The 23,849-nt window shown below is 48.1% G+C and overlaps 9 protein-coding genes across 9 annotated transcripts; 4 read left to right on the top strand and 5 right to left on the bottom strand.

The window, feature by feature from the left end:
- Window positions 1-659: 659 nt before the first annotated feature.
- Window positions 660-1,444, bottom strand: FTJAE_10938 (acetylxylan esterase precursor; the record flags this gene model as incomplete). The annotated part of the gene is made up of 3 exons (XM_037343828.1): window positions 660-827; window positions 875-1,054; window positions 1,109-1,444. 3 exons carry the CDS (start codon window positions 1,442-1,444, stop codon window positions 660-662), a joined length of 684 nt encoding a protein of 227 aa, XP_037202031.1.
- Window positions 1,445-2,146: 702 nt separating this feature from the next.
- FTJAE_10937 (Pfs NB-ARC and ankyrin-domain protein) lies at window positions 2,147-5,241 on the bottom strand (the record flags this gene model as incomplete). Its single annotated transcript, XM_037343827.1, has 6 exons — window positions 2,147-2,173; window positions 2,383-2,850; window positions 2,908-4,159; window positions 4,473-4,690; window positions 4,769-5,175; window positions 5,232-5,241. The coding sequence occupies 6 exons, from the start codon at window positions 5,239-5,241 to the stop codon at window positions 2,147-2,149; spliced, it is 2,382 nt and encodes a 793-aa protein (XP_037202030.1).
- A 452-nt stretch (window positions 5,242-5,693) lies between these two features.
- Window positions 5,694-7,853, top strand: FTJAE_10936 (secreted in xylem 2; the record flags this gene model as incomplete). Its single annotated transcript, XM_037343826.1, has 2 exons — window positions 5,694-6,177; window positions 7,321-7,853. 2 exons carry the CDS (start codon window positions 5,694-5,696, stop codon window positions 7,851-7,853), a joined length of 1,017 nt encoding a protein of 338 aa, XP_037202029.1.
- A 974-nt stretch (window positions 7,854-8,827) lies between these two features.
- Window positions 8,828-10,708, top strand: FTJAE_10935 (phosphoribosylaminoimidazole carboxylase; the record flags this gene model as incomplete). Its single annotated transcript, XM_037343825.1, has 3 exons — window positions 8,828-9,720; window positions 9,769-10,456; window positions 10,505-10,708. 3 exons carry the CDS (start codon window positions 8,828-8,830, stop codon window positions 10,706-10,708), a joined length of 1,785 nt encoding a protein of 594 aa, XP_037202028.1.
- A 187-nt stretch (window positions 10,709-10,895) lies between these two features.
- FTJAE_10934 (uncharacterized protein) lies at window positions 10,896-11,747 on the bottom strand (the record flags this gene model as incomplete). Its single annotated transcript, XM_037343824.1, has 1 exon — window positions 10,896-11,747. The coding sequence occupies one exon, from the start codon at window positions 11,745-11,747 to the stop codon at window positions 10,896-10,898; it is 852 nt and encodes a 283-aa protein (XP_037202027.1).
- A 1,433-nt stretch (window positions 11,748-13,180) lies between these two features.
- Window positions 13,181-13,757, top strand: FTJAE_10933 (uncharacterized protein; the record flags this gene model as incomplete). Its single annotated transcript, XM_037343823.1, has 4 exons — window positions 13,181-13,339; window positions 13,412-13,560; window positions 13,631-13,691; window positions 13,737-13,757. The coding sequence occupies 4 exons, from the start codon at window positions 13,181-13,183 to the stop codon at window positions 13,755-13,757; spliced, it is 390 nt and encodes a 129-aa protein (XP_037202026.1).
- A 261-nt stretch (window positions 13,758-14,018) lies between these two features.
- On the bottom strand, window positions 14,019-18,590 carry FTJAE_10932 (uncharacterized protein; the record flags this gene model as incomplete). Its single annotated transcript, XM_037343822.1, has 3 exons — window positions 14,019-15,836; window positions 15,899-16,890; window positions 16,940-18,590. 3 exons carry the CDS (start codon window positions 18,588-18,590, stop codon window positions 14,019-14,021), a joined length of 4,461 nt encoding a protein of 1,486 aa, XP_037202025.1.
- Window positions 18,591-19,802: 1,212 nt separating this feature from the next.
- Window positions 19,803-21,395, top strand: FTJAE_10931 (beta-lactamase transpeptidase; the record flags this gene model as incomplete). The annotated part of the gene is made up of 2 exons (XM_037343821.1): window positions 19,803-20,224; window positions 20,276-21,395. 2 exons carry the CDS (start codon window positions 19,803-19,805, stop codon window positions 21,393-21,395), a joined length of 1,542 nt encoding a protein of 513 aa, XP_037202024.1.
- Window positions 21,396-21,621: 226 nt separating this feature from the next.
- Window positions 21,622-23,476, bottom strand: FTJAE_10930 (HXT3-low-affinity hexose facilitator; the record flags this gene model as incomplete). Its single annotated transcript, XM_037343820.1, has 7 exons — window positions 21,622-21,859; window positions 21,912-21,948; window positions 21,999-22,460; window positions 22,507-22,694; window positions 22,760-23,168; window positions 23,218-23,275; window positions 23,336-23,476. 7 exons carry the CDS (start codon window positions 23,474-23,476, stop codon window positions 21,622-21,624), a joined length of 1,533 nt encoding a protein of 510 aa, XP_037202023.1.
- Window positions 23,477-23,849: the final 373 nt, after the last annotated feature.

The raw sequence follows: 23,849 nt of genomic DNA, 5'->3' as shown, positions 1-23,849 counted from the left end.
AATAATATATATTTATAATAATTTAATTAATAACTTTATTAATAGCTATTAAAAGTATAAAAAACTATTTTAAATTTTAATCTTTTATTATTAACGTAAAAAAAATTCTTATATAAAAAAAAACTATAAAAAAAATGCTACTTCTAAGCAGAAGGATTGCTTTCTAGCCACTGGCCAGGGACCTCTAACTGTAACAGGATTATGAGGATAACTGGCCATTCCCAGACCTGTCAGTTAAAGCTATGTTCGGCCTGTACGACTTGAACTTGTTGTGGGCGGACACTGGCAGGCACCCCAGGTTAGACAATCATCATGCGATTGTTCTCTGTTCACAAAGCCAAAAGACTTAATGGTCAGGGTGCCACTGTCACTGCTCTGCTTTGAAGCTGCCCCTCCCTTCATTCCTGGACAATATGAGGATCATGGAATGGCATTACTACACAGAAGCCATCTTGACAATTCACCCATCCGGGGATTTCGAAAATTTTGGGGTCCCACTAAGTATCACAAATGCAAATTCTGCTTGGACTGGCTGTTGGACCATCGCGCAACTGTGTTACAGTGTCGAACTCATCCGTACTGAGGCAAAGAGTAACCTTGTAGATGGACCTTTAAACTAAAATCGTATTTATTCTTGGCTATTGACCCTCTAAATCTTTTCATAACTTGCTGTTAACAAATGCCAAAGCCTCCTTTCCATAAATGCTGACGTATTGCTGGTGGTGGTTGGAGTCGTTTCCGTTACAGCAGAAGGGGTCCTGAGAGTCACAGTAGATCTGGACCTTGTCTGCGTTGGGGCAGGTGAAGCCTGCGGGTCGAGCATCAAACTGCATGCTGTTAGCAGTGTCATATTAAGACCCGTGATATGACTTACGCCACCGGCTGTGCAGGTGCCAACTCCATAAGATAGGCCGCTGACGAATCGAGGGTCTCCGAGCATGATAACAGCCTTGACCTGTTCGACTGCACTGGCAGAGAGAGGGACGGATGAATCAGAGATACCAGCTCCAGAGTCGGGGCCACCGCAGATGTTGTTGTCCATGATTTGGCCGCCCTGCCACTACCATTAGTTACCAGTAATATCAGTTGATCAAGTGAAGGCTCTTACCTGAGAGTAACCAACCAGGACAATCTTTGTCTGAGGGCAGCGCTGGTTGAGGCCGTTCACAGCAGTAGTGACAGCCTGTGTACCCTGCTTTGCAGAGTCGCCGTACTGAACACCGCCACATGAAGCCTGGCCACCACAAGCAGGGTAGTCAATAGCCTCTGAGGTCGCTCCAGGGTGATCAGCTTTGATCATATCGACCAATTGACCAGCCGAGCCGAACCCCGGCGAGACTGAAGTTTCGCGGGCGCCGAAAATGTGAATGTCAGGACATGACTGAGCCTTGATAGCCAAAATGTTGGCGAGGATAAGAAGAGTGGAGTCAAGAGAAGCACGCATTTTGAATGACTTGTATGTACTGGGGGGCAATTATGTTTCCAGATAAAATCGAGGTAATTCCTCTACTATTTAAACACGGGAAATGAACAAGGATCTCACAACGCATGAATATTTCAAGAGCGAATCGACGGACATACAAACGATTCCCCGCTGTTGTTTCAACCTGATTGGCAGGTTTCACCTGACAAGGATGAGGTATTGGTGGGTAATTAAGATTGAATGGGTCTAAATCTGTCTGAAACATGTTTTGTAGCAGTTTGCATAACATTTTATAACAGCTGAAGCTGGGCTTGAATAATATTCGTTTTAACGTTACAGTTTCAGGAACCGATCGAGCCGACGGCCCGATGAACAGGCTTTTTGCAAAACCTGCGAGCACTATCTACCCTTAGCCCGTCCTTTCGCGAAGGATCACGTGTGAATGGAGTCTTATTTAGCTGCCTGCGCTATCTAGGGTTACCACCCTTCACAATTGATCTGATCTACTGTATAACCTTATTTCTATCGTTCTTCTCGGCTCGAGATAGAGGTGTCTCGCCATCTTTATCCTTGTTTTATGGCCAACCGCTATACTTGACTAGGATACGAACAGCCGTCCCATTGTAAGTCAGCAGCACAAGATAGCGGATTTCTTCATCTCTTTATAGGCTTTCTCGTTTTCGTAAATGTTCGCGGCCCCCAAACCGTCTAAGCGTGGTTCTATTAGGATACGATTCTCTTCTTGACCGACTATGTTTTCGTTACATAAATAAACTGGTCCAAGCCCCTAATCCTAATCTATCCAAAATACCTACTGCCGTGATAAGGTATAGACTTAAACGTCATAATGATGATAGCCTCTACTAACTCAAGCAACACAATTCCTAGCTTCACATACTATTGATACGAACATCAGTACTAAATTACCTATTGAGTAATAGTCACGGTTCATCACTTACCAGCATAATTGTATACGAAGCCTCTGCACTAAACGCCAGCCACTTTATCCAATAAATTGGCCGGTCACGATACCTGCCCCCCACCATGTAGGTATGGTCATCTCCGGAGCCTCTATTGAGCGAAAGCTCGATCTTGGCGATACTACCATTCTCTATGTAGGAAGGTGGTGTGTAACCATACGTATCCAACTCTTTCCTATCTCGCCAAGTGCCAGTTTCGAGAAATAGCTCTATGATACTTTCATCACCATACTGCACAGCATAATGAAGAGGCGTCTCCCCCAGTATATTTTTCTGGTCTGGCAGGGCGCCATTGTCCAGAAGACTTCTCACAATAGCCGCGTGACCAGATCTTGCTGCAATAGTAAGCGGTGTGTTGCCCCAAAAGTCTACTACCTCCAAGTCGACTTTGACGCAAACTTCAACTTCCCTCGTTAGAACACCTCTCAAAGCTCCGATCCATCCATTCTGTGATATTATGTGTAGCATTTTTGTTTCTACGGGGTCATCTGACGAATGTGGGACCCGAAGCCCAAATTTCAGAGGTATTGGACCCAAGCGGCCCAGAGACGCATCCGAGGGCCAACGGAATGACTCCTGAAGACTTTCCGGAATGTGATTTGCATGAAATATCCACAAGCGTTTCGCATATGATAGAAAGGGGAATTTTGACTCCCATTTGTGTTTTCCCCATTGATCTTCATTGGCTGTCAGGTGAGCGTGTAGCATTTCTAGGTAGCAAACACAGATCTGAGCCAACCGATTGTGTGCCGATATGGCTGTTTGTTCTGCACCAATGCTTCGATGAAGAGATGCCAGTCCCTTCTCAACAAAAAAGTCCTTTACAGACTGGTGAATGAATTGAGCGACTCCTTCAGTGGGTTTATACTCGATAAGTCCGCGTCCGAGCGTTGTAGTTCTCCATGCCATTGCCGCGGCGTGGGACCGAAATTCCTCCTCATTTTCGAACTGTAGTAACGATTCAAACTCCTGGCGAGCTAGGGATACAGCCGAATATAACTCAAGCAGAGTCAAAGGCCTTGCGGAAAAGCAAATGATTTCGATAAGGTCGATGGAATCCAGCTCAACTGCGTCGATGATTTCACTATAGAGTTTCTCCAAGGTTTGAGGGATCTGGCGGACTTCAGACTCGATCTTTGGGATACCTATCTGCTCTTGATAGAGGCTCAACACCCTGGTCACAACAAGACTCGCCCATAGAAATACGCCTTCGGCGTGCTTCGAGACATAGTCAGCAATCTCAGACCCTGTCTGTTCCTGGAATGAACTCAGTTTATTCTCAACGAAGGTGGATATGTCTTTCGCGTTCTCTGTGTCAATGCATATCTCAAGTGAACACTTGAGGTTGAGGATAGGATAGTGACGACAGGTAAAGCAGATCCGAAAATGTTTTAGGCGGTCCGATAAGGGTCTGTGAAGCAGAGAATTGAACTCGTCAGCCAATTCCTCCGCGCTCTTTTGACCGCCTTCGTCTAGAGCGTCAACGAATAATATTATAGGGTGAGTTTCCAAAGTCCTCCAAACTGCGGTCCGGGTGTAGTGGCGGAGCTCAGATGTATTCCACTCCCAACGCTTGTCAGACGTGTCCGGTGGAATGTATCTTTGCCTGAATGTAATTTCCATGGCCTCCAGTGCCTCAGGAATCTTGCTTTGTAACTGGCAGAGGAGCGAGCGATAGAGGCCATCTGGCGTTCTTTGGAGTTCGGTACCACGGCCATTGAAAAAGAAGGAAAGGACCAGAGGCGTCTCTTTCCGGCTTTTCGATGATATGGTATTGTCAAGAACATATCGCAACAGCGTCGACTTCCCAGAACCAGGCTTCCCTTTAATTCACAACAGAGATCGGTCGCAGGACTCCCATTTCTGATAAGTTTTGTGTTGGAAAATCCAATGGCATGTACCGGCGGCTTCAGTCTTGATCTCTGTAGGCCGAGCATTCATTTCTTTGAAGAAAAGCGATCTCAGGAGGAGCTCCGAGAGACTCAGCTCTCTAGGCGGTCCGGAGTGGACTACATGGCGATGGATCAGTAACACGAAACAGAAGTATATTTATAATCCCCAAGCCATACCATACTGTGTGACTGGGGGCAAAGTAGGCAGTGCCGGAACCGCTGTTTTCGTTATGATTACCGGAGTACTTATCCTCAGCGACATTGTCTCCAGATCCATAATGTGTCTGGCTGATAGCTTCCTCCTCTGGGATTGGGGTTTCCATGCTAGACATGACCCGAATGGCCTCGGAGAGCTTCGCAACTTGTGCCTCAGTGGCTGCTTGGGCCGCATGGTTCTGTACCACGATTCTCACATCTTCCATCATCCCTTGCGACAAGACCTCTACACGATGTCAATTGCCAAGAGACCGCACCAGCAAGGCATAACGCCTGAAGCTGGATGTATCTTCAGAGGGATCAACGGCCCTGAACAGTTTCTCCAACTTCTCTGCCTTTTCTCTGCAATGCTTCAGAACCGCCTTTATGGACTCGTCTGTCGCTTTATCTGCCAATGTGCTTAGGTGCTTTTCGACAGCTTGGAGGATCTCTCGAACAATGGGTAACTTGTTGGCCACTTCACGAAATGATGGTGGTAGGTCTTTGGCATTTTTGAGGGCATCGGAAATCTTGCCAATAGTCTCGAGGATTGTGAGAATCGCGGAGACCAGGCCGATTACCTCGATGCCCGTGCTCCCCTTCGCGACAGGCCCCGAGACATACCATTCTATAGAAATCGCCCAAGTCCCAGTCTGCGAGTTCGGAAAATCAACCTTATACGTACCTACAAAGCTCGGTGCGGTAGTATATTTAAGTTTTACTATAAGTTTTATCTTTTACTCTCAGACATCTAGACATCTGCCGAACGAACAAACCCCTTGGGCTTTGACTGTAAGAGCTCGTATTCCAGTTAAGCTTTACCACTAATAAAGTTTCATTACGATCGCGCCTCACTAACCTTCCGTGATATCCGCTGTCTAATTTAATAGTCCTGGATCCAGAGAGTTATAGTTATAAATAGCTTACAAGAAAGGTATACTATATTGAAGAATGAAGCGGTGAGAGGCAAGCTTGTATTGAATACGAAGCTGTATCTGCTCTGCGGATGCCGAGAGTACGCACTTTCTAAAATAGGTATAAGCGCATATCTAAAACAATAAGCTATTAATTTACATTATAAAACCCTAGGCTAGCTATATGTCTTATTTCTTTTCCCTTCTACTTTATTTACACTCTTCTCTCTATACCTCACTTCGATTTAGTCTATTAGACACACTTTATACACTTTATACATAGAACAATATGTTCTTTAAGCGTGCGTTAGTCGCGCTGTTTGCGGCCTGGACTATCTCTGTTGCTGCAAACCCTGTCGCGGATCCCCTTCCAGATGACATCTATCTCCCCGATCTTCGTCTGTCCCCTCGCGAGGTTCAAGATTTAAAGGACAACCAAAAGTTTCCTCCAGGCTACGTTCACAAGATGGTGACCTTCGGAACTGGCGAAGACACCACTACTGTTCCCATCGTTGAAGCCGACCCCGATATGCTTCTCGATGACGAAAAGGGAATGAAAGCGCGTTCCTTGGCACCACGAGGTTCTTGCTTCAGTTTCCCTATGCCTTCATCCGGGTGCATGATCGACTACTGCTGGATTGATAGCGGAGGGCATACCTACTCAGCAGCAATCACCATCAGGGGCAGTAACGGGCAATCCAATCCCTCATCTGTAACAAGCAATGATCCGGCCAATCTTTCGCTCAACAATGTATTCAACGATGGTTACAATGGTTGGTTTCCGACTGGCCATGAATGTTCCAACTCGGATACGCAGATTTACACCGACCACCGCTGGTCTGCAGGCATCTTAGGAACAGCTTATATCAACCGCCTCAGATGTGACAACTGCAACTTCGGGTTTCTTAAATGCCCCTCAACTTACCTCAGAAATAACTTAATTGCTTATTCAAACGGCGTTGGGTCCCAGTCTTCCTGTGTTTCCTAGGAGAACTTAATGGAGGTATTCTGTTATGGAAAAGCTGTTATAAGAAGCTTATATACAGGAATGCCTATAAAACGATAGTGTTATATTTACTTCTAACTGCTCTTTAGCTAGAGCCCCTTTTAGCCACTTAATTAAATCCCATATACAGAGTCTTTAATATCCTGATGAAGCAAAGTGACTATCCTAGAACTGTCGGATTATCTATATCTTTCGGTCCTCAGAGTGGGGCACTTCCCCAACAAACAGTGGTGCTACAGGACGGATTCAGGCTGATTGACCGGTTTTGAAGGTTGTCATTCATTATCTGTGTTTGCAGCCTAAAGCTTAACCTTATAGGCCGCCGTCATCCATAGAACCCCAGCCAGCCTCGATTTTTCAATACCCAGTCGATATTCTCGGTATCAGCTCATCTTTTCAAGTTCGTGGTACTTGCCATTTCCGGGTTATCACTAACGGCTTTTAGAGCTTACAGGATCACCGAGACATTTAAAACGGGTTCATCCGGTGACCGTTCAGTTCTCGACCTCTAGAGAAATGGATATATAGAACAGCCGGCTTCTTCATCCCTCCTTCTCCCTCGAGCGAAAATAGCACGGATTAGAGAGCTTTCTATTGGCTATATTATTGATTTAAATCTCCGCTTTACTGCCTTTAATAGTACCTATCTTCAGGAGCTGCTCCATCAGCTGGACTCTAATCTTTATGCTCAGATGCCCTGAGGTCGAACTGCAACAAAAAAGACCGAGAGGACATACTCATTTCAAAGAAAGTGGTTGTCAAGGAGGAACTCGAAAATGCTATTACCTAGATATATCTAAGCTTCAACCTCTAGACCTCTCCGAACAGGTTAGCTTTTATTTTTATCTTCAGTCGCTTTATCGATCGGAGAGACTTATATCAAAGCCGGCTGCTGACTTTCAAGAGGCAGATCGCATCTCATGCGGTGAGAACATCGCTTACACCATAGGAAACGTCGTCCGTGATTGGTGTGTTGATAGTAAGCTAGGGGTTTCGATCTGCGATAATGTGGCCAGTAATGATATTTGCTTGCGAAACCTCTACACAACTCTCGATGCCTCGATAACTGCAGCGGACACGGAGGCACAAAGGCTGCGATGTTTCGGTCATATTCTAAATCTCGTTGCCCAAACCTTCCTCTACGGCGATGATATAGCTTCTTTCAAACTCCAGTCTGAGGCCTATGATATGTTAGAGCGGGTTGAAGAAAACCTCGAACCCTGGCGAGCCAAGGGTTTAGTTAGGAAGCTTTACAATAGCGTTAAGTTCATCCGACCGTCTCCGCAATGCACCGAAGCTTTCAAAGCATATGCAAGGGAGCAGGAGGAGATAGACACATATAAGCTTACAGAGGAATCAACTGCAGAGATTGAAGTCATACAGAACAACGCTACGAGATGGTACTCGACTTATATGGTGATTGAGCGTGCCTTAGTCCAGTAGTCTGAGCTCAACAGCTTCATACAGCTGACATTCTGACATCTGATGACTGGAAGGTCCTCAGGGAAGTTACTCATATTTTAGAGCCGGTCTACAATATGACGATGAGAACACAGGGATGGGGTACAAGCGGGGGTCACGGTCGACTCTGGCAAGTCATGACGGGAATGGAGTTTGTCCTAGAACATCTTGAAGCCTGGAAAGTTGTCTAGGAGGATCAAACTGCTGATCCAGCTGCGGAAGAATGGTATACAACCCAGGGGGAGGAAACTGGACCGGCCATGAGTGCGACATCAACACTTTCGGGCCACCGACAGTCGGACAAATCCGGGAGCGGCCCTCACGGCAGTCGCAGTTACCATCAAGACTTCAAGGGTACGAAATTATACTATAGCGCCGCCGTCGCGAAACGACTCTTCCAGCTCGCCCACCCGCCAGCTCACAGTTTAATGAAGATGCGTTTCCCTACATTTCCGCATAGGCATAATAGACAAAAGGAAGAGAAAGAAAAATGCAGAAAAACACTGTCGCAATAAATCATCTTACCTTGTATGGGGATCGAGTGTCCATTGAGGTACCCCGCCATGAGGTTGCGATAAGCGGGGTTGACGATATCGGAGGTCGACCTTATCAGGTCGGAGCCGTGCCCCGTTCTAATTCCGAAACAACACGGCATCCGGGGTCTATATGCCGGGGCCGAAAACATTCAGCATCGACGGTCATCTACTATAAGGAATAGAAACATGGCACGAGCCATGGAAATCGGCCCTTTTCAAGCGTCCTCTTTTCATGATCTTATCTGATCTGCGAAATTTCTCTGGTAGAGTTTGACAGAGACGGCTGATGACTCATCCATATCAGACTCGGAGCCCCACATCTCCAACTCCGATCTAATTTTTTCCGTTGAGGTCATCGCACAAACCCACTCATTCACTCGCTCACTCCAACACCCATATCTCAGATATCTACACCCAAAAATGAGCGGAAAACCTGCGCTCGGTCTTCTCGGCGGCGGCCAACTCGGTCGCATGCTCTGCGAAGCCGCATCCCCTCTCGAAGTCGAAATCGCCATCCTCGACGCCCAAGACGCTCCCGCCAAGCAAGTCAGCCGCAGCAAGTACCACGTCGACGGCTCTTTCAAAGACGCCCAGAAGATCAGAGAGCTCGCCAACAGCTGCAGCGTTCTCAGCGTTGAGACGGAGCATATCGAAACTGCTGTTCTGGAGGAGTTGGCCACTGAGGGAAAGGTCGTTGTGTATCCTTCGTGGAAGACGCTTCGCTTGATTCAGGATAAGTTTGAGCAGAAGGATTATCTGGGCAAGCAGGGTATTCCCATCGCTGAGCAGGTCGCTATTCAGGCGAATGGCGCGGAGGAGATGCGCAAGGCGCTGAAGGATGTTGCGAGCAAATTTGGATTTCCTTATATGCTCAAGTCGCGAAAGGATTCGTATGATGGGCGGGGAAACATCAAGATCGCTAATGATGAGGATATCGAGACTGCTGTGAGCGAGTTTGGAAAGCTGCAGTGCTACGCTGAGAGGTACGTTCCTTTCCAGCGTGAGCTCTCGGTCATTGTTATCCGCACAGAGGACACTGAGGGCCGAACAAAACGTCTGGTGCCGTACCCTTGTGTCGAGACTGTTCACGAGGACAACGTCTGCTCGCGGGTCTACATGCCTCCTCGCGACACACCAGATGAGGTGTCTAAGCGCGCTCAAGAGGTCGCTGTTAGTGTTGTTGAGAAGCTTTGGGGACGAGGTGTTTTTGCTGTGGAAATGTTTGTGACTGAGAAGAATGATATCCTTGTCAATGAGATTGCGCCTCGACCTCACAACTCTGGACATCTCACCATCGAGGCCGTTCCCTACATGTAAGGCTCTATGACTACCCCACTGACCTCATACTAAGAAATGGATAGGTCACAGTACAAGGCGCAACTCACATCTATCCTCGACGAGCCCCTCCCCGAAAAGCTCGAACCCCACGTCAGATCCAGCATCATGATCAACATCCTCGGCGGCGCCGAACCAGAATCCCACATCCCCCTCGTTCAAAAGGCCAAATCCATGTTTGCCAGCAACATTGGCGTGTACCCCCATCTCTACGGCAAGCAGTCCAAGCCCGGCCGCAAGATCGGACACATCACCCTCACAGGATTGACCGCTAGCATCAAGGAGCTCGAGGAGTATGCTCAGCCTCTTGTTAAGTTAGCCGCTGACATGCGACAAGAGCGCATTCAGGCCAAGAGCAAGAGTCTTCGTCCTGAGCAGGCTGTTGCAAAGGCTACCAAGGATCCTCTGGTTCTGGTTACCATGGGTTCTGATTCTGATCTCCCTATCCTCAAGGCTGGTCTTGATATTCTCACTCAGTTTGGTGTTCCTTGGGAGGTTGACATTACGTCTGCTCACCGAACACCTGTCAAGATGGGTGATGTCGCTACAGCTGCTGCTGATCGTGGCATCAAGGTTATCATTGCCGCCGCAGGAGGAGCTGCCCATCTTCCAGGCATGGTCTCAGCTTACACCCCTCTGCCCGTCATCGGCGTCCCTGTTAAGGCCACTCACTTGGACGGGATGGACTCTCTTTTGAGCATTGTCCAGATGCCTGTAAGTAATAACCCCATGCAATAACATGCACAGACTGACTCGATACAGCGAGGCGTTCCTACCGCAACCGTCGGCATCAACAACTCCACCAACGCCGCTCTTCTCGCCATCCGAATCTTGGGCACTTTCGTGCCTGAGTACCTTGAGAAGATGAGGGCTTACCAAGTTGACATTGGTGAGCAGGTGAACGGTAAGGCTACTCGATTGAGGGAGTCTGATGTCGAGTCGTACTTGGCTCAAATGAAGAAATAAAAAGCGATTCAATGATAAATTCTATAGACAAGAATTGAAAGGCCAACCACGTTTCTATAATACCAGCATCTATGCGCATCCCGGATGGTAGGGATCAAACATTTAACAGAGGCAGGGACGATGAAGTCAACGGCTCAATATCTGCGAGCTCTAACTCTTCATCCACGCATACCGATAATCTCCTTCTCTAGTTCGCCTCGATCAAAACAGCATCATCAACATAAAACTCCAAATTCTGACACTCCGCTCGAATCTGAATACTCGGCACCATATCCAAAAACATTTGACTCCAAATGCAGCTCATAGTAAACTGCGTCCATTCATTATACGGCCCGGCCCAATCAGAGCTCGAGATATAGCCGCCCCCAGCTCCGCAAGTAATCTTTCGCGTGTTGCAATTAACAGCCTGAGCGGTCTTGATCCAGATAGAATAATGGTACTCGGTGTCAGCCTTGATCAGGGATTGGTCAACGGGATGATCGACACCCAGGACGACAGGGCTGATGAAGCCATCTGTATAGAAGTGGCCAGAGAAATCGCCGGAGTGGGTATCTTCGTCGGTGATGGAGAGCGTGCCACGGCCTCCGAGGGTGTGCCAGGGGGCGATGCTGCCTGAATCGAAGCCAGGGTTTGCGAGGACGTTGGTAGGTTCTGCGGCAGCAGCTGTGGTGGTTGTAGGCTCAGCAGTGGTTGTAGCGAGTGTAGTTGTTTCAGCACTTGAGGTAGTGATCAAGATGGTGGAAGTAGCTGAATCGGAGGCAATGTCAGTGGTAGAGCCAGAGACTGTCTCCGTTTCCGTTTCAGTAGTCGCTGTCTGAGTAGTCGCTGTCTCAGTCCCGGACACAGCAGTTGATTCAGTAAAGAAAGTGGTAGACATCTCAGTTTCATCGGCGATAGTCAAGGACGAGACAACGGGGATCGACGTGGATTCAGTGGAAGCCGTTGCTGAAGCGACCGAACCAGATGAAGAAGAAGGCTTGCATGGCGATGCATGGGCAAGCTGGCATATCGCCAACAACTGAAGAGAGAGAACTCGCATCGTGTCTTGGGTAATGACTGCGAGGGCAATAGCAAGGACCTTGATTGAGAGAAAAGGGAGATGATGGAAGTGGGAAAGAACTAAATATAAACAATAATGGCTATATATTTAGCTTGAAAAGTCCTACTGAGATTATCTTAAGATGGTCTAGAGAATAAACTATTGCTTTAGGTCGGCGAGTTATAGAGGTTAGTGCCAATAGTGACAGGGAATGGATAAGCTAGTGGAGATTGGTGATCCTACATTTTTACCTAGCTTATGATTGGTATATCGCCTCTGAGTGGAGCATGTTATTTACCCTGTATTATGGGTTTTATTTATATGCTTGAAGAATTCATTACATACAGCCCCTTATGAGACTTGGACTATTTTTTAGAGTCTAGATTATTGTAAATCGTCATCTAGAAATGGGTGGATTAGCAGTATATGAAAGAGACGTCGTGAGAAATCAGACTGTATACAATTCTGCTAGATAAGTGTCATTATCACTGACCCGCTCATTCAGCCTCATGAAAACATGCTCAATATCCATCACCGGCCCGGATCCTGAAGGGAATATCAGTAATAGAGCCAGAAAGCGTCTCCACTTCCGCCTTAGTAGTAGATTTCTCAGTAGTGGCCTTCTCTGTCACTTTCTCAGAGAAACAGCAGTCGAGTCAGCGAAGAAAGTGGTCGACGTCTCGGTTTCATTAACTGTAGCTAAGGAAGAGATAACAGTAATAGATGTCGATTTAGCGGTAGTCCTAGATAGAGCAACTGCAGGAGATAAAGAAGTAAGCTTGTATGACCTTTTATTAATTAAATTACCTATATTATTAAAACTATATTTAATTATAAAAAATCTTTTTATAATTAATTAAATCATCTAAGCGCTTTCAATAGTAAAGTAAATAAAACAGGCTAGACTAATTTTATACCTTAGGCCTTAAAAACACTGATATTGGTTCAGGCAATCTATCCCAGGTCTCTGAATACTGGAAAAGTAATCTTTACAAATACGTACGGCACAGGCAATGCAATGCGGAAGGTGAATCAAAAACACCTCAAGACAACATCCAGATCAGGGCAAAGACTGACTGCATTGCGTCCATGACCCTATACCCGGCTTGGCGCGATTGAAAAAAGTACCTGACCTGACCAACACATACACCAATTGGACCAATACCCTACAACCCATTCGGACCCCAAACCCCATGCCCGGCTTGGCATGGCCGAGCGTACTTAGCCAATATGCATAACGACCCGAACAATACATTTATACGATGGCCTAAGGACGTGCTCTTGCTTTTCTTTCGGCTGGAGTACTGCATATAACCTTACGTAAAGATGAGCTCTTTTGAAGTATAAAGCAGAGCGTTATCCCACCTTTGCTTATTAGCACTTAGCTCTAAGCATTTCCTCCAAGATTTCCTTGCCTTGCTCAAACCGTCACTATGGTTAAGATCGACTTTGCTCTCCTTGCCCTGGCCGCCCTCGGTCCTACCCTTGGTGCCGCCTATCCCACTGATGCGGATGGCCAAGATGCTCCTGACCTTGTCGCTAGGCAGAGCAACAGGTTTACTTGCAACTATTCCTCAAGCAAAAGAGCCCGCGTAAGTTTATGCTTCTGCCTTTGTTTCTCACGAGATGCATGGTCCGCTGTCTAACTAGTAGCGCCCCAATAGGCCTCTACTGTCGCTGCTTGTATTGACTCGATTGCGGAGTACGGCAAAGATGGAAAAGCCTGTCCGGTTGGCAGATACCGCGTGATCTGCAAGAAGTTCCCATCTATATCTGTTTCTGTCTTCGATGGCGGAGAATCAAGAGCCCCATGGTTAGTTTATCCCGTAGCTGGCCGCCTCTATCTTTCGTGAGCGATATTGTGTACTAACTCTTCTTTGTAGTGCCAAGTGGGCGCGGGATCTCGGAGCGTTTTTGGACCGATGTACCGATGACAGAGGAACGGTTAGGGGGGCCGTACATGCCTCTCACTCAACTGGCACCTATCAGATTAATGTCGAGGCAGCATAGGCCGGTTCCTGTGATTTTCTGATGCGTTAGCCCTTGTCCTGAGTGGAAAGGGCCAATCTAGGCGAAACATGCGCTTCAGAAGTATAATAAAGATAAAGTACACCCTTCTATATGCCAAGAAGTAGTTAAGCTTGGGTAGCAATACTAAAATACCTCATTAACATATGCCGATTATATAAGATAATAGACTGCATAAATCCTGGCTAAACATTCAGAGAAATAACGATCAGACATCGCTTATCAAGTTCACAGGAAGAACTCTTAAAATGCTCCACCAGCCCAGATCTTATCCCAAGCGCTCTTCACAACCTCAGTCTCCAGTTTCTTAAAGAAATCCCCCACGGCAATATCCTCCTGCCCCTCGATCCTCATAACACCCTTCTTCACTCCCCGCCAGCCCTCGACGGGGAGCTTCAGCTTATCCTGACCGAGACCGTGGAAGTACCGACCCTTGAACTTCTTCTCGCCACGCTCAATAGCATCATATTCAGCCTGGCATTCCTCGCAGATCAAGCCTGCCGCGAACGTCACGTACAGGTATGCTGACCGACCGGCCCACCATTTGAACTTCCGCGATGGGTTGCAGAAGCCACCGCAGGTATAGTACCCGTCTTCTGGGTCTACCAAGTCTCCCTCGTCTGTGGGTGGATCGCTGTCATCCTCCTCGTCATCGCTGGTGTCATCATCGACGTGAGGTTCCTCAGCTTCGTCATCCTTGTCTTCAGCTGCCGGGGTCTTCTCCTCGTCTTTGGCTTCTTCCGCGTCCTCAGATTTTTCAGTATTGCCCAGCCTCGAAAACACAGCTGACCCAACAATGCGAGCGCATTTATTAAGCTCCGCGTCATTCCTCAGTGCTTTACTCATAAGTGACAACGACTGCGCCAGCATCCACAGATAAGGCGCATCGTTCCATCCGACGGAATCACTAAGACCTGCGAAGCAGTCGTCCAAAAGGGACTGGATGATTTGCTGGAACTTTTCAAGAGGGCCCATGATGAGATACATGTACGCTAGCCCAACGCGATGAAAGCTCGTCCAGGATGCAGATGTTCTGGGAACGTCTGACGCAAACGGTCGTTGCATAAGACCAGCGAGGGCGGTCAGCCTTTCTGCTTTGTAGACTGGATCGCGAGACTTGCGGAACATCTCAAGCTGAACATTTGTCATGCAATCAACGGCAATAAGCATGTTGTAGAGTGCAGTTCCACCGAGGATCGGGAACCTAAGTCCTGTTGCGCGTGCGTCGAACACTTGGTCCAGCAGCTCGAGTGCCTTCTCGGGCTGTCGGCACACCTCGAAGTATATCAAGGCGAGATCAATCCGCAGAGGAAGACCGGCGTTGAGGTTATCCAGAAAGTCGATGGCCTCTTGGTAGAACTTGACGATGAATTCTTGCTCGCCTGCTTCCGAAGCAATGTCGCCAAAGACGGCGTGTCTTTCTTCACCATCGCTTTCAGCATAATCTGATGCGATCCATGTGATTCTCTCCACAAGACTCCACTCCTTGAGCATCGGGATGTACTGAGCCTTGTCCTTCTTCTCCACGACCTTGAGCTCGTCCACGAGATCTTGACCTGGGGTAATCCCATCGGGGTCACTCTGCTTCGCCTTGGAGAATGATTCAAGAGCAGCGTCGTATTGGCGAAGCTTACGTTGCGCTCTCGCAAGCGTCGTGTAGACCTTGCGTTTCAACCCTGGAACGACATCGCCTGCGGATAGCCCGTCAACTGCAGTCTGCGCCACGTCACAAGCCTCTTGTTTCTTCTTCTGTTCAATGAGAAGACTAGACAAGACGCACGAAGCTCTGTAGAACTCGTCTTCCCCAGGCTTGCAGAGATCAAGAGCCGCGCGGCATATCTTCTCAGCTGGATCTAGAAGTTCATACTCATCGAGGACTTCTGCGACCGCCCGGTGTGCTGTAGCGTCGGGCTTGATCTCGCTGCCGAAAAGGTTTAGGATTCCAAGGCTTGCTGCAGTTTCATTGAACTCCTCACTGCCTTTATCGAAGGCATCTTTGCCCTCGAAACGGTCCGGGAAATTAATGACTGCTTGATCCATCAGTAGCTTCGTCAATTCAGACTAGAGATGGGCAACATGTTAGTCTTCCTGGTATAGCAGTTGTTACGGGGCGAGATACTTACCACCTGCAAAACACCGTGAAGATGCTGCCACGAATCAAAAGCGTCTTTCGAGTTCTGCGTCACGTAAAGCCGACGCAGATAACCCTTTGCGATATCAACGCGACAAAGCGCTGGATCAGGCGCAACACGCTGCCACCACTCAACAGCAAAAGCACTCATTCGATCCTTAACTTCCGGCTTCTCAAGCAGTCCCGCCCACTCAGCAACCTTGGTATTGGTCACAGCTCCACCACCACGTTTCCCATACAGAATGCCGCTCTTGGCCATCATCTCAGCCAACCCTGTCTTGTCAGCCATTGTCTCCGCAAAAGCTTCCAGCACTTCAACTTGCTCCTCAGGCGTGTGCTGCTCCATGGTGAGAGATGTAAAGTGCGAGATGAACCATAGCGCCGCGTACTTGAGAAGTCCTTCGCATACAGCTTCACGAGGCTGTTTTAGTAGCTCTGCGCTAGTAATGAGCATTTTTCGATTTGCTTCTGAGGGACCCCATCTGAAATCCGATGCGCCGTGAGTGCTATTCGTGAAATAATGCCTCATGGAGCGCTCCTTGAAAGTGACGGGCAGTGGACCATCGTCGTAGATGCTGTCATGTTTATCATCATCATCATGCTTAAGGTCTTGAACTGCTGTGGCTTGACTGGCTTGGAGTCTCGCCAGAACCTCTGTATCATAGCCTGGACCGCCGATCCGGAGAAACTTGTCGAATAGTTCACGTATCTCTTCAATGTCAAATTCGTTGTCCTGCGCGAGATACTTGACCAGGGATTGGACCTCAGCCAGAGTCAAGAGCCGCTTGGAGAACGCGACCCAGTGGAGTAACGCCGCAGCGACCTCTTGGTGCTTCGGGGGCATGCGGCGCTGACATTCTGCAAGTAGGATCTCATAGATCCCGTGAAGATTCTTGGGCTTATCTTGACTTAGAGCGCGGAGAACAGCTCCCTCACGACCGAGATCGTCAAGGCGACCGAGCAGGTGCTGAGCGTAGAGCATATCTGTTGCAGTGTGAGCTATTTGATCAGATAAACGAGGAAAGATACTGACTAGGTGAAGCCTCCTCGATGTTATCAGCGATTCGTTGCTGCACATAGCGACTAAATCGTCTCAGATTATTGAGAGCGTTGATCTCGCTCCATATCAAAGCTCTGAGATCCTGCATCTGTTTCTTCTTTGTCGCCTCGATTCGTGTTATCTTTGTACCCTCAGGAAGATCCTCCAGCTTATCAGGCCTCGAGGTAACAACCAAAGAGATCTTCAACCCCTTCTCGTTAAAGTAGTCGGTGAGGAATAACTTGAAGTTCGCCCAATCACGAAGCTCATCAAGGCCATCCAGGACAATAAAAAGGTTGAACTTGGAGTCCGGCGCAAAAACAGCATTGAGTAGGTGCTCAACGAGCTTCTGCCAGATCTTTGTATCCATGTCGATATCATCTCGAGCTATCTGGGCGTTCAGCTTCTCACATGCCGCGTAGTTTGTTTCCGCGATGCGATTGATGACCGTGATGACACCACAGAGAAAGAATGCAAACGCGTCTTCTTGTTCGCGAAAGTAAAAGTGCGCCACGCAAGTATGCCCTGTCTCATCTTCACTGGCTCTCTGGGCAAGCTTGTCGTGTAGCGCGGCCGCCATGTGACTTTTACCAGTACCAGGCTCTGATGACACCGCGAGGATGGGCCGTGATCCCTCTGGGAGCTTCAGCCATTCTTCCCACTCAGGCTCAGAAAAGATCCAGTTGCATGAGTCTGGGAGAAGAGTTTCCTTCAGGGCGTGATACTCGTGGTCGTCATTGAAGACTATGGGCATGGCGTTGCGGATACTGTTGGAAGAAGTCGGTTTGTTCGCTTGAGGTTTCTCCATAGTCTTTTCCTTCTTCTGTCCGCCGAAGAGTTTGAGGATCTTGGCTATGTCGCCACGAATATTCTCCGTGTTCTCGTGAATGGTATCGATGGTATGACCGACTCGCTCAAGCATTTCGGCATGAGACTTCTGGTTCTCATCAAGCTGTGACGCCATGGCAAGAGTCTCTTCTGTGTTGCCGAGGATGGCGAACTCGGTTGCTTGCTGCAAATGGTCCAAGTTCTTGTTCATATTCGCTCTCGCGCCACCAAGCTCTCCATCGTCACCTTTGAACAGGTTCGAGATCCATTTCTTGAAGCGACCCAGCTCGATATACTTGTGCGCAAAACCGCACATGGTGAGAAGTGAGGTGAAAACCTCCATCAAACAGTTCTGATAAGCCTTGACTTGCGGCAATCTCTTTTCCAGGATGGTGATCCGACCTAAGAAGCTGTTCATGTCTTCAAAGAAGACAATGACGATATCGTAGTCGGCAGAGACAGACCGACAAGCTTGAAGCATATAGGTCAAGGCAGTTCCAATGGCTGCGGCTGGCGGAAAAGCCGGTGCAGCGGCGGCGATAATTTGGTTGGCGCCTTGCTCGACGAGATCCAGATTGGAAGAGAACAGGGTCCTCAAGCGATCGACCTTTCCCTTGTCATGCCTGAACTTGTGAAAGTTGTTCATCTGGTCGGTTCCGTAATCCAGCATGGACTGTACATTGTCGAATTTGCGCTGCAGACCGAAACCGACGATGCTCTCATAGCTCTTGAGAGCTTCTTTCCATAGATCGGCAACATCTCGATCATCATTCTCGAGCTGCTTCTCCAGCTCCACACGTGCCTTTTTTGCTACCATTGTGCGAACACTAGGAACGGAAAGATTGCAATGCTAGAGTAAAAGAGAGCATGTTAAGGACGAAAAGAGAATTGGAAAAGGCTCTGGGGTTGAAGACTAAATACGAGGGGTTTATTTGTTGCCTTGCAAGGATTGATGCTCTCGTGCCTCTTTATAACTAAAATGTGTGACACTATTGGTCCAGTACTGGACCAGCTGAATGCACCGCCAGCGGATTTTGTATGCAGTCAGCAATTAACGGCCCATACTAAGGCTTAGCTTGTTTATTAGCCTCCATGTTATCATGGATCAACCAGATCGAAAATTGATGCAGTTTTCGGAAACCTTTGCGGGGATGTTGTTGATTCCATAATTCCTTTAAACTACGATATGACATATTCGTCTTGATTAGATCATCCATTCTATGTGTTGATCTATCACCAGCCCCGTTCACTGCAGCCACTTGAAACCCTTCTCCAACTTCATCCCAATACGGCAAATTACCTCAAATGACCATTTGATAGAAAACGAGAGAACACCACATTGTCTTATGCCACCTATGTCAAGGAAAAGTGGTGCGATCGCCAAAAACGGTCGGTGCTTTTGTCTGCATATGAGGGCACTTTGTTGGAGTTAGACCACGGAGGTTACAGTGTCGTCAGCTTACTTGCAGCAAACCATCCTGGTGCCTAAATCTTGGGTATACTGGCAATTCGTCAAGAGCCGACTAAAGCTTCAGCGAATCAAACGAGGCACCTCGTAATTCAGAAGATGGCTATGTGTTGTTGCTCCTAGCCGAGTGGAACATCCCGCTTGTCCATCAACTTGACATTCACCGGGGGATGGCCATTTCCTTCAAGTGGAGTCAAGAGGCATTATATTATGGTTTCTTTTATTTATTTCTTGCTTACCGTCAGCCTTATTCGGGGCTATCGAGCTTTTGACTTTTCAAACAGAGGCTTAAACAGTGAATTATATTGTATACCAATTGAATACTGAATGTTCGTCATTCCATATAAGATCGCAGTGTTGCGGACGGCAAAAGCCACAGTATCTGCCGCAATTGTTTCTTAAACTTTGAGTGGCGTAAGAGAACAAAGCAAACAGGCACAAACAATAACCATGTTCCCCCCACCGAGTCTGTGAAATCAACTATTGAAAAGAAGCATCATTCGCTGGGTTCTCCCCCTTCATACTTTGCCAACACCCTTAACTCCCCAAGGCTTCACGAAGATGAGCTATTCACTTACCAACGTGCACAATGCTATCGCCTCTCTGGAACCACAGATGTTCGATATCTGCAAAGTCAGCGGCGCGGCTGGGCTGTCGTTATCCGTTGTTTCGGGCGGAAAAGAAGCGTACGCAAAGCATTTCGGCTTCCGGGACCTTGAAGCAAAGGAAGTGCCGGATGGCGATACTACGTACTTCATCGGCTCTGTGACCAAAGGAATGGTGGCAGTCCTCGTGGGAATATTGGCTGAAGAAGGGAAGCTCGGGTGGTCTACTCGCGTCGCCTCAATATTGCCCGAGCTCCAAGACTCATTCGATGGTCGTGGATCCGAGATCACTGTCGCCGATCTCTTATCTCATCGCACTGGAGTAGCGCGCAGTGACGCCCTCTGGATCTCTCGCGCAGGCAATCTCCTGCTCCCGAAGTCAGAGACTATTCGGACCTGAGCTGCTCAACCTGTTGTCAGAGACTTCAGGTCCGAATTTCTTTACAACAACTACGCCTACGACGTGGTCGGCCAAATCATTGAGATGATTGAGCGGAAGAGTCTTGAAGAGGTTTTCAAGGAGAGGGTACGGGAGCCGCTGGGGATGCATCGAACGTCTATGGAGGACCTCGCTGGGAACACCAACGCAGCAAAGGCTTATTACGCCCTCGAAGATGCCTCTTCATATGAAGTTCCAATTCCTACCATATCTCATAAAACCATCATGGGAGCTGGCGGGGCCATTAGAAGCTGCACCAACGATCTGGTCAACTACTATAGCAGTTTTATGCGCGCAGTCAATCATCAGTTGAACAACAAGACGACCTCAACCTCAGACTCGCCATTCAAGCAACTCACTACAATTCTTCAACCTCACAACCAGCTTGAACTCACCTCTTTACGCGAGCAGTCTTATGCACGGGGCTGGGGGCGTGCACAGCTCCCCTGTCCGTTGGGAACTCTCAGTTACAACTACCTGCTTATTCACTCAATGCTGGTGATTGGTCGAGGAGCTCCAGGCCAGGTCGCTCTGTATCATGGAGGCAGTATACAAGGATTCAACACGGCTGTTTACCTCCTCCCAGAAACCGAGACGGCTATCATCGCAATGCAGAACTCGTCAGGTCTGGGCGATGCATGCGATTGGATTCCTCAGATGATCATCCACAAATTGTCAGGCAGTACTGGGAGCATCGACTTTCCTCGTCTTGCTACTGCGGCTGCGAAGGCTGCCCTATCTCTGCCAGAGAAAATTGAAGGTGAGCTTCAAAAGAGACGAGAGAGAGGCACTGGACACTTGGACCTCCAGGCATATACGGGTCGCTACTGGAATGACCTTCGCAACTTTCGCATCAACGTTAGCGTTCGCCATAGCCGTCTTTACATGACCTTTCGAGGTATAGTGAACGAGACTTATGAGTTGAGGCACTATCATCACCATTCATGGACGTGGAACGTGTCGCATAATGAGACTGCCAAGTCTGGACGATATCCAAATAGACCCTGGGTCGCGTACATAGTTGAGTTCGATTGCGGGGAAAATAAAGAGGCTCACGCGTTGCTCTGGAAGTATGATGAGGAACATCCAGAGCCGGGTGTCTTTCTATAGAGGAAGGGTCACGCCGAGGGTGAAGACGGGAATTGAACGATGAAAGAGTATTCTCAGCTCAATATCAATCTCATTAACAGCGTAAATCATAAGTGTCTTCGATCCAATATCTGCAAGCATACGATTCCCCTTCGTATGAATAACTTGCTGACCCAGTCTGACCTAGATGGAGGGAAACCATTTATCGTGTACTATGCTATGCCTAAATTTCATGAAGTTTGTTCGCTCAAACAGCACTGTCATACTTAGCCTGACTGACCGCTGGAGCCTTTGCGCCATAGATGGATACCATCTCATCATGGACAGTCTTCTCGCTGACAATGGCGGCTCCTACCACCGCGTGATCTGCGCCACCAAACAGTGCATCCATATGTTCCAGAGGCACACCTTTAGTCTCTGGGATGCAGAACCAAACAAATGCAAAGAGCAGGATGTTGATAGCACCAAACATGTACATAGCGTAGCTGCAAAAAGAGTTAGTACATTGAGATTCAAGGTAGGCTTCCGCTAACTTACAATCCCTTGGCAGAAAGGAATATAGGGAAGATTTGTTCTGCGCGACTTGTTACTTATATGTTTATGGAAAACAAGATGGGCACTTACGAAGAATGATGCTTGCGATAGACTGGCACTGAGTCGTCATAGCGACAGCCTGCGCACGAATATTCATAGAAAAGATCTCAGAAGTCCAGATCCACACCGTCGCACCCCAAGAAGGCTTAAAGAAGAATGCAAACAGGAACATCAAGAAGACAGTCGCGATGCCTACACTGGAAGACTTGGATCCATCCTCGAGAGTCGGTGTCTCAGTGACCACGGCTGCAGCGGAAAACATGCAGACTGCCAGGCCCGCAACACCAACGAGGAGAAGAGGTCTTCGGCCCACGAGATCCGTCATCCAAGTGGCGTTCAGAGTAAAAAGAATGTTGAATGTTCCAGCTAAGGCGTTGATAAGCTGGATTTGGCTGTTTGAAGTAAAGACCTTTTTGTAAATGATCGTGGAGTATGTTGCGAGGGAGTTGTTTCCGGTGAGTTGTTGTCCAATGTTCATAGTAGCCGCGAGGACTAGCCACGTTAGTTTATGAGCATGCACAGGCAGAGAAAAACTTACGAATGCGCTTCCTCACAGACTTATCTGTCCACAGCAACTTGTATCGGGCCCAAGTGCTGTTTCCTTCTTTCTTTTCGAACGCAATGGCTTGTCGAATATCTTGCATCTCTTGGGCAATGAGATCTGGGTCGTCGCGGATTTGCAAGAGAGTATTGTATGCCTCTTCGAATCTGTCATTCTGGACATACCTGCAGCTTGATCAGCATCACATTCCAAAAAGCATCCAATCTCAGTGGGGTTCCGACGTGCATACCATCTTGGAGTCTCAGGACAGAAGACAAGCCCCGAGATGATGATGACGGGAAAGAAGATCTGGAGGAACATGACGATCTTCCAGTCCCATTCTCCGAGCCTCTCGGCATTTTTGGAGCAGGCGTAGTTGATCCAGTATGCGACAAAAGATCCTATAGCGAAGTTGAGCTGCCAAAAACTCATGATAGTCCCCCGAAGCTTGGCCGGTGCTATTTCGTTGATGAAGACCGGTCCAGCTGGCATCATGAGTCCCTGGCCGAAACCGGTGATGGCACGACCGGCGATGTAACCGCCGATGACCGGAGGAGTGAATGTCGAAATGAATGTTGAGATGATGACCAGTACCGCCCCCGCCCACATACTCCATTTGCGACCGAATCGGTCGGAGACCAGAGCAGACAGGAAAACGCCTGGAGAGTATCAGCATCGAGCCGATGATACAGAGTGATGGGGCCTTACCTGTAATGATGCTGCTTACGGCCATTGCTGTATTGACTGAGCCGATAGTGGAAGGCGACTGACATTAAACAGTTCAGTTCAATTGCACGTGAATGGTACTTGTAGGAGAGTATCATACGGGGTTGTTGAAGTAGTTCATGAAATGAACTGATCCTTGCGCTGCGTTGAAGGTAGAGGAATCATAGCCATTGACAGCCATGCAGGTGCAAGGAATGAGGCACGAGAACCAGAGGTTCGCCTTCTTGGATTTGAAGAGCATATTGGGCAAGGGATACCAGATAGACTGGGAAGAACAGTGAGAATGTTGTTGAGAAGAAGAGAGTCGTAGGCTGAATGAGGTTTGGCATTTTATCTATAGATATTCCGGGGACGGGGGATCCACAATCAGGGCCAGGTCTAGAAGGACAGCATCGGTACGTAGAGTCCCGAGTTGGACAAGAAGGGTTTAGCAGCGGCCGCCCTATACCGTTCTTTCTGACCATGCATCTCGGACCCCTGGATCTGCACTGACAAGGTTAGCAGCCACTCTGACTGCTATTTCCGAACTAGTTCACATGCAGTATAATTGTTAGTCAGCGGATTAAGTAACTCTGGATGTCACAACTCTTTCCCCTCTTTTTTTCCATCTTGTC

This window comes from Fusarium tjaetaba, assembly GCF_013396195.1.
Source record: "Fusarium tjaetaba strain NRRL 66243 chromosome Unknown NRRL66243_c0000262, whole genome shotgun sequence".
Lineage (NCBI taxonomy): Eukaryota > Fungi > Ascomycota > Sordariomycetes > Hypocreales > Nectriaceae > Fusarium > Fusarium tjaetaba.
Note: the sequence above shows the minus strand (reverse complement) of the source record. Positions and strands in the feature narration are given on the sequence as shown.